Source organism: Toxotes jaculatrix, chromosome 11 (genome assembly GCF_017976425.1).
Source record: "Toxotes jaculatrix isolate fToxJac2 chromosome 11, fToxJac2.pri, whole genome shotgun sequence".
Taxonomy (NCBI): Eukaryota; Metazoa; Chordata; class Actinopteri; family Toxotidae; genus Toxotes; species Toxotes jaculatrix.
This window is the reverse complement of record NC_054404.1, coordinates 11,519,753-11,528,997: the sequence shown is the minus strand read 5'-3', so window position 1 is coordinate 11,528,997 and position 9,245 is coordinate 11,519,753. Positions and strand designations below refer to the sequence as shown.

The window sequence follows — 9,245 nt, the reverse complement described above, 5'->3', positions numbered from 1 at the left end:
CAGCTGTGTGTAAACTAAGCCTGTGCTATTGGGCCATCAGTCGCTCTCTGATACCACACATCCTTTTACGTTGCTGCCTCCAAGTGGTAGAAAACTGGTGGTGGACCACAAATGTAATAAATAAATAAATAAATAGATAAAATCAATCTATTTACAATTGTGGATAGGGTAAAGCAGTGATTATCACTGAACAAGCTGTTCAGCATCATTGACCACACACAGATCTTGTCATTCTCCACAATACGGCAAATATATGAAGAAATTTATGAAGACCGGAAAAGTTGGGAAAGCAGGTGTCACTCTGTTTGATTCAAGTTTCCCAGTAAGCCATGACAGTGTCACACTGAAAATGAAGCAGTGAAATGATTAATTAATTTCAACATCATTAATCTTGTTTCACCTGAGCATTTCCTGCTGTGATATGTTAAAAATGGATTCTGTAGGAAGGCCCTATGAGGCCCTATTATGTGCATGATAAAAAAATATAAAATAAATAAATATAAATAAATGACAGTGTGTTAATGCTCACAATACACCGTTTCAGCCAAAGCAAGGATTACTATACATTTGTGACTTTTTTTTTTTTTTGTGCTCGGCCTAGGGATTGTTTTTAGCTTATACTGCAACATATTCTGCAACGGTAGCAGAGTTGCAGTCAGGACAAATTTTCAACTCAGGACAAGTTACAAAGAAGGGTATAAGCAGTGACTCAAGATTCAAGATCAATAAATGTAATTATAATTTCCATCACAAAGAAAAACCATACATTTTGTTGTTGTTGTATTTTTTCTGTTTATTTATATCTTACCAATAAAACCTGCCTACGTTAAAGCAGTCTTTTTTGATGATATTTTAAAGGTAAATGTTAGTTGCTCTGAGGATGTCTTGTATAAAATGCTGTATAAAGTGCTTCATTTCCCCAGTATGGGATATATAAAGATTATATTTAATTATGACAGTGATTGCCTGACAAAAATTAATGTTACAGCATTCACGACTTGCAATTAAATGCCTGTCCCTAAGGAAAAGATGCAGTGTATAAAGTGGCATGGACTCCACACTCTGGAGTCTTTGTATACAATTGAGGGGAGTTTTGGGGATCACGTGACTTCGCTTGCACAGGATATCCCACGCAGGGAGCGCGGTGACGTGAAGCGCCGCCACAGTCGGCTCGCTGGTGTTGTGTTGTTCGGCACATGAGAAAAGTTTGAGAAAAAGTTTTGAAACGATAACATTTTAGCGCAATCTAATTTCCTGACAAATCGGCGCGTCTGTTTGTCGGCTGCTGGTAAATTCCCTATGTGAAACAGCGTTTATTATTATTTTTTTTTACTAAATATTTAATCAAATTAATATATATATAAATATATACATTATTCTCCCTTGTCGTTCGTTTTAATGTCGGTATTTCTGCAAGACGTCCGTGCCTCCGCGCTGCCTCTTATTCATTTGGCAGAAGAGAGGAGCCCGCGTCCGAGGATACAATGAAGCAGTGTGTCCTTGTCCGAGACAATGCAGCAGGATGCTACGAGGGGACGATACTGTTTCTTACAGAACCATGGACGTTTTTGCTCGATCGCAGAGAGAAACCAGCTCAAGGTTTGTAACATCAGCTACCTGAACATTTCCGCATCTTATTTTTTTTCTGACAGGAAATGGCTCAAAGCTTAAAAAACAAAATAACCTATAGAGCCGCCGGCGGACGGCAGAGCTTGTAAACATCCTGCTGCCGTGGGCGTAAAACGCTTTAAAAGATGAATAATAATAAAGTCTAACACTTTTTCCACTTATGTCAAACCCTAGCCGCCGTGTGTGATGCGTTTGTGTGTCCTCCAACGATGCAGGTAGAAATGATGGTTGTACAAATATGGAGGCTGTGTAAGCCGTGTAGTCCACTATAATCAATAACTCTCGTATGTTGTTCATATAACCGTTTTTTTTTTTCAGATTTAATTTTGAGTAAATGAAAGCGTCATCTTATCATCTCAGGGCATCCGAGATTAATAGCATGCAGAAGTATTAAGTCTGTATTTATTCTGGTTCAGTGGTGGGGATGTTGCAAAGGCTCCTGAATTGAATGCGCCCTCCCCCTAAACGACTGCTTTAGTGTTAAATGGGCATCACATACATACACATAGAGGGGGTTTGTTTTCTTAATTTCCAAATGGCAAATAGTATGACATCCAAACTAAAAATCAATCAATCAATCAATCACATGGAAATGATAAACGGCACCAATGCAAATTAAAGCGGTTTTGAATATTTGCCCATACCAGTTAATTGTTTACACTAACACCCCTGGATGAACAGCAAGGCTTTCAGAGGGAATTTAGCTTTCAGCGTCTCCATGAGATGCTGCTTCAAGGCTTTGAAGGCAGCCATTAATGTAATTTGTAGTGAGATGATAAACAGAGTGATGTGTGTTTCTGCTTGAGCAGATAGTCAGATTTGCCAAACGCTCCAGTGACTCTTGAATATGTAAAAGTGCTCAGCTCAAGTGCTGCAGCCTGACAGTTTGACGGCTATGGCGTATTAAGCTCAGATAATTGGGTGATATTTACTTACAGAGCACACAATCACTCCACAACGGCTTGAAAACTATGTCTTTTTCCCTTAATGATATGCTTTGTAGAAATTTTTCACTCTCTTGACAGGTCCAAATGGTGTGTGTGTGTGTGTGTGTGTAGCGGTGGAAGTGGCGAGGGGTAGTCTACATTTCTTTTTCAGTATCATGAAAATATACAAGTCCATAGACAGTTTATTCAGAATTAAGAAATTTGTTCTGCTGAAGAATTTAAAATCAAATTTAATGTCAAAATAGTTCATTTATTCAAAAGCTTGTCAAAAGAGCGACGTGAGACCAGTGTGGGTTGGTAGGGTTAAGTCTTCTGAACTGATTTACATCAGCATTTCTGAGTTCAGGTTCCCTGAATAGCCTTTAAACATGGCACGGTAACGCAATACTCCCAGTGGATGGGAAGGACTCCACTACAGCAATTGACACAAGATTTCGCTTCGATACTAACATGTTCTGACTTGAAATGTGCAGTATGCAGATAAACATTGATTTTGAAAAACTGCAACAAAGATCACTTGACTGTCAGCATGTTGAGGCTTGTACCTTAAAGGTTACTTCATAATGTGGGAAATGTTAGATTCTCAGAAATGATACTGATGAATGCACCTGGACGATGGCACAACTAAGCAACTTCTTGAGTTTTGAAGGTGGCCTCCTGTTTGGATGGGAATGTTGAAAACACACAGTACTGGGATCAAAATTTGCTATGTTCCCTGACTCAGTGTCATTTGGCAGTGTTCCACTGTGTTTGCCTGCACTGCAAACCACTCCTGTTTATATTAACTCTCCCTCTCCCCCTCTCTCTCATCTGTCTTCTTCCTTACCCCGGTCCTGCCCCTAGTTTTTTTTTTTCTGTGATTCTAAGAAATGAGACAAACAAATTTACAGAAGCTGTGCTGTGCAAACTGCTTCATATTCCTGAGGTTTCAGGCCAATGCCTCTGTGACTGCATGTTGTTTTCATGTCAACAAAACACTGGCAGAATTTAGGTTTGTTCCTAAGAGCTGTGATAGAAGTTTTGCGTTTTTGTCTCATTCTTTTTTGAGTAGCATAATCCATTATGAATCATGTCTGTTGTATGATTTCATGGGCCTCTCATTCAACTTTATGTTTACCCATCCCATATACCCATATACTCAGAAAAGTATTCTCAAGACTTGAGCCAAACACGGTGTACACAAGGATTATGGTGTTAAGGGTGGTATTGGGTGTCATTTAAGTGTCATTACGAGCAAGGAATAACATCTAGTTTGTATATTCTGGTTTTTACTGTCTTTACTGAAGGACTTTTTGTATTGCAGAATGAAGCTTCAGCCTCTGCATGACAAATTATGACCAACACACAGACCAGACTTTAGACGTCCAAGTACAAAGCCAGGACTCAAGAATGAAGACCAAATATGCAATCGTCTTCATTTGCATTATTGCCCTGGTCATCCTCGAAAAGGAAAGCAATATCCTGTCAAGGTAAGGGAATAAAATCTGGATAAAATGCAGTAAGTCATGAGCGGGCATAAACTTTATTCCTTTGGTTTGAGTCATGCATTCTGGGAATGAAACAACCCCTGTCGTCAGATTTACATACACTCCAGGTCTAGGATTTATGTTAAGCTAAGCTAAACAAGTCAAATGTACCATGGCTTCACGTACCAGTGTCAGTTAAATGCAAAATGTAAAATAAAAGCCTTATCTTAGGTGTTAACACTACTTTATTTCTTGTTGTTATCTCTTGTTGATATTTCTCATCAGGGTCTCTGATAAGCTGATCCAGAGGCAGACTCCTCAGCAGACCCCACAGACTCCAATGGATTACAGCAACACAACAGAAAACGGCTCCCTGACAGTGCTCAAAATGCTGCTTTCTAAACTCACCGGTACAAAAGGGAATTACACAAATTTCTCTGAGGAGCAAGAGGAAGACAACCTGGATGATTTAGACACGTACAAATACAGCGGTGGCCGTAAGCACATATTACTCTTGGCCACCACACGAACAGGTTCTTCATTTGTGGGGCAGTTTTTCAACCAGCACGGGGAGAACATGTTCTACCTGTTTGAGCCTTTGTGGCACGTCGAGCGCATGCTGACCATGGCTGCGGAGGCAAGCAATGGGACAATATTGGCAGGAGTCTACCGGGATGTACTCCAAGGGCTTTTCCTGTGTGATTTCTCTCCTCTTGAGAAGTTCATCTCTCCACCACCTCGGGGCCACGTCACCACGTCTCTTTTCCGCAGAGAGTCTAGTTTATCGCTCTGTGAAGAACCTGTCTGCACTCCTGTAATCAAAGATGTTTTTGAGAGGTATTGTACGTCACCTAGATACTCAGAGTATGCAGTGATTTGCTCTAAATACTAAGTATGCCTTTGTTGCTAGTTGCAGATCTGTATCACATTCAGAACACTTAATCATAAAACTTGAACCATAGTTGCTGAAGTAATCTAACATTGACTCAGCTCAAATGAGCTTCTGCAAAGTAGTGTCATGTACACTTAGGTTGTAATGTTTAGAAAAACAAGATGTTTGAACACATCACCTTAGGATGGGTGATTTTTGCCATTTCCTGAGATTTTATAGACTAAACATTTAATTGAGTCAGGTATCTTTGACCTTATTGCAAAGAACCAGGCATTTGCTCACCTTTTGTACTGATGATTCAGCCAGAGAGTTTCATACCCATGCAAACTTTTTGTAATTCTCCTACAGAACATTTACTTCTAGAACCCTAGATACCCTTTATCATATAAAAAGTAGACCACTCTTGTTTCAGGTATCACTGTAAGACTCGTCGATGTGGGCCGCTGAACTTGACCCTTGCATCTGAATCCTGCCTTTCCAAGCAACACCATGCCATAAAGACTGTCCGTGTGCGCCAGCTGGAAACTTTGCAGCTTTTGGTGGAGGATCCTCGCCTGGATGTGAGAGTCATCCAGCTAGTCCGAGATCCACGGGCCATTTTAGCATCCCGCATGGTGGCTTTCTCTTCAAAGTGCCAAACGTGGAAGGCCTGGGCGCAGGACGGCCAGGTGCCTGAAGATGATGAAGAGGTGAGGAGGCTCAAAGGAAACTGTGACCAAATTAGGATGTCTGCAGAGGTGGGACTGAGCCAACCTCGCTGGCTGAGGAGCCGCTACATGTTAGTGCGTTATGAGGATATTGCTCGCTACCCTATGCAGAAGGCAGAAGATATGTACAGGTTTGCAGGGATACCATTCAGTCCCCAAGCTAGGGAGTGGATTCTGAGGAACACCCAGACCACACAGGAAGCTAGCGGGATTTACTCCACTCAGAAGAATTCATCAGAGCAGGCAGAGAAATGGAGGTTTAGCATTCCCTTTACACTGGCACAGGTAGTCCAGAAGGTGTGTGGTCCCACCATGAAGCTGTTTGGGTACAGGTTTGTGGAAGATGAAAAGACACTGATCAATATGTCCATAAGTTTGCTTGAGGAAAGACTGTTTCAGTAGTTTTAATGTAACAAACGTAGCCGTGAATCTGCAGGACTCTGCACTCGACGGCTCGGAGCCAAGAGAAGCCATTATTGCACAGACCAAAACTAGTAAGCAAAGGTGCCATAAAAGACACAACATGTTTTACTGGTGACAGTAATTGGGCCATACAGTAATATTCATACTTACCAATTATGTGCCTCATTGTAACAATGAAGAGCCACTTGACAAAAAAAAAAAAAAAAATTTATTTGCATAGTATGTTCACTGAGGAGCCTGGTACGTAAGTTTTATGTCATGCTCTGTGTTTCATATATATGAAAGAAGCAACTCTGTCAACCTGACAGATAACCCGAGATTATTATCTAAGATTTTATTGATAGTTGATTGTGTTTAGATTTTTAGGGATAAACTACAGTGAAAGTGAAAGTGATGTGTGTGTTTTGTTTGTGTGTGGGTGTGTGTGTGGGTGTGTGTAAGAGTGGATGTTTCCGCTCGTATGGTTAATGACGCTAGCGCTTAATAGTGCCTAGTTCAACCTGCTTTGTATTTTAATAGATCTGCACTAGACTAGGCAACTGATATTATCACTTTAGATTAGACATGATGTGTGTTGATAGGGCTTTTCATAACTGACTCAGGTAAAGTGAATGTTGAATTGCATTTTGTGCCGTCTTCATAAGAAGAATTCATATCCTCCCAAAAGCACACTGTGTGAAAATACACTGTGATCTCTGTTGTCTGTAACCAAATACCATTTAAATCAGTTTTCTTGTGATGTAATTCACACGAGACCCCAGGAAATACCATAGAAACAAGGTCAGTTAAGATCAGTATAATACTCATGAGGCCAAATTAAATGAAGTAACACTATAGAAGAAATTTACTTTACCAGTTATCCACATGTGTCTTCAACATTCAAGTGCTGTTTTTCTTAGTAGCTAGGCTGTAGCCATAATTGCAGTAATGTTTCCAAGTGCTGCTTCCCAAAGTTTAAGCAAACAGGAAGTTCGGGTGACATTTTTCAAAAGCAGCTTCTCTGGTAATAACCTGCTGAAAGACAAAGTGTTAAGAACTGATCCATTTGTGTCAGACAAGTTCATGGACACACGAATGAAAATGTTGACTTTTTTAAATTACTTCCCAACTTAAAGTAATAAAATCACCAGAACTATTACAACATGCAACATTCGCAAATTATAAGTTGTGAGATTCTTGTATGTTGATGACAAATAATATTCACAGCACACATATGTAACTGTATTAATGTTGCCTATCGCTTTAAGTGAAACCCAGGTGCTGTTGTGTTAACTGTCACTCTTGATGGTATATAAAGGTATCCACTGTGACTCTAGTTCAATGGCAGCATTGTGTTCAGCTTGGCTGAGGCACTGCTGAAACTGCCATGTCCCTCATGGAAAAGGGATATGCATTACAGGTACATATAGGCTAGTAGTGGACTTATACTACCATAGTGTTGAAAACATGAATATGAATACTGGTAAGCCTTGAGTTGCTTAAATATTTAAGCCAAAAAGAATGCTGTGAAATACCAAGAGCAACTGAAACAAGGGGTGTAGTCAGAGTATGCATTCAACTAATTCAGATACCAGTACAACATTTTGCTTTCAAGCTGTTTTAATGGTGATTTTTACAAAGCTGAGATCAAGTAATTTCAATGCTTGAGCCAAATAGCTGAATGGCCATATAAAATCTGACTATTTACTTCTTGTCATGCCTGTATTTTAGTGTTTTAGTATTCAGTGAGGTCAAAATTCAAGAATAGAATGTTTTTGGTTTCAAGTTTAAAGGCAAAGCTTTAGGGCGTCAAATCTCAAGTTCGTCAAGTCTCACAGCAGTCAAGTCCAAATCAAGTCCAGTCTCATTTTTGTAGTTTTTGTCTTATTGAGTCCAAATCAACAGTTCTGGTCTACATGAATTTTCAGCCGTATACTGAAGCAATTATCAATTTGCTAAACTGTGGCTAAATACAGTACATGTATTTCAGGCAATCAGCCTCCTCAAAAATTAATGTTTTGACCAGACTGAGGATACGGATATGGGTATGATACAGTGACAAATGATTTGAGAAGTTTCTTTGGATGTTTTGAAACTTGTCTTTGCTGTGAAATGTGTTAACCTAAATGAGCAAAATGCGAATAAGCCATATTTTAACACAAGGAGGGTGAATGTTTGATACTCAAGAGTTTTGGTGGAAGCTCACTTTAAAAGACAAAGAAGACGGTAATGGTGTCATAGATTGTCCAAGTTATGAGTTTCTTTTATGACTTAATCTCAGTGTTTACTATTAAAAGTTTTTTTTTTTACTTTTACATTCTAGTTGCTCTTTCAGAAGAAAGAAAGGGCCTATGCACAGATTATGCTTAAGCAACTAGAAATGTGTCACACAGATGTAATTCTTCTGTTGAAAACTGGTGCTTTAAACCTATGAAGCCATCAGTAGTTAATGTGTAAGTGCTACTTCTGTCAAACATAAAATGACTCTTCAGCAGTTTGAGGAAGAATAAAATCAAATAAAACCATCAGTTGCCTGCCATTTTACATGTAAGATCGTTTTACAGTTCTCTGAAATACACAGGCAATGTTAATTCCTCCAGGTTTTCCAGCTGTATGAAAATTCCATCAACAGCGGCAGAGGAACTGGACCAGGAAGTTGTAGAGGAAGTGAGGAAGTTGGCACAGGCACTGTGTTTATATGGTATTTTTTATTTTATTTTTTTGCATGGTTTGGCTTTTTCTAAACTTAAAACTCACCATACTGGTGCTGTAGCAGAGTATGCAGGTCCATACCAAGACAGAAGAAAGGGTCATAATTTCTCTGTGCTCCTTGATTTTTTCTGTATTTCCTTTTAAAGACTTTTCAGTAGAAAAACCTGACTCCAGATGAACCGCATGTACAACCATTACTTATGCATTCCTCCTTCATAAATTCCACAACACATATTTGTGTCTTTTTATCAATGTTTTTTTTTTGTTACTTACTTCATATTTTTCTAGTTTCTTGAAGATTCTAGATAAAATGAAGATTAATGTGGGATTGTTTACTCAGTTGCATTCTCTCAGTCCAGCTCCACATCCAAATGCTGTTGCCAGGGTTCCCCAAAAGGCTGGGTGGCAAATAACTAGAGAAACAAGGAGCCTATTCAAGTCTGCATTCTTTCTGTCTGTTTCATGCCCCAGCTGAGAGAAAACACTTTGG

At 39.4% G+C, this 9,245-nt stretch overlaps 1 protein-coding gene across 2 annotated transcripts; it reads left to right on the top strand.

Moving 5' to 3' along the window:
• Positions 1-1,167: 1,167 nt before the first annotated feature.
• chst3a (carbohydrate (chondroitin 6) sulfotransferase 3a) lies at positions 1,168-8,975 on the top strand. Of its 2 annotated transcripts, XM_041050633.1 has the most exons (5): positions 1,184-1,288; positions 1,418-1,599; positions 3,880-4,045; positions 4,328-4,879; positions 5,347-8,975. In XM_041050633.1, the coding sequence occupies exons 3-5, from the start codon at positions 3,900-3,902 to the stop codon at positions 6,041-6,043; spliced, it is 1,395 nt and encodes a 464-aa protein (XP_040906567.1). In that variant the 5' UTR covers positions 1,184-1,288; positions 1,418-1,599; positions 3,880-3,899; the 3' UTR covers positions 6,044-8,975. The 2 variants fall into 2 exon arrangements, with proteins under 2 accessions (XP_040906566.1, XP_040906567.1); XM_041050632.1 differs by having other exon boundaries at positions 1,168-1,599.
• Positions 8,976-9,245: the final 270 nt, after the last annotated feature.

What these genes read in the sequence shown, in the direction of transcription:
- chst3a (XM_041050632.1), top strand. Translation starts at nt 3,900, where the DNA reads ATGACAAATTATGACCAACACACAGACCAGACTTTAGACGTCCAAGTA. An exon ending in GAAAGCAATATCCTGTCAAG is followed by an intron (nt 4,046 to 4,327) that starts GTAAGGGAATAA and finishes ATTTCTCATCAG; the next exon opens with GGTCTCTGATAAGCTGATCC. An exon ending in ATCAAAGATGTTTTTGAGAG is followed by an intron (nt 4,880 to 5,346) that starts GTATTGTACGTC and finishes CTCTTGTTTCAG; the next exon opens with GTATCACTGTAAGACTCGTC.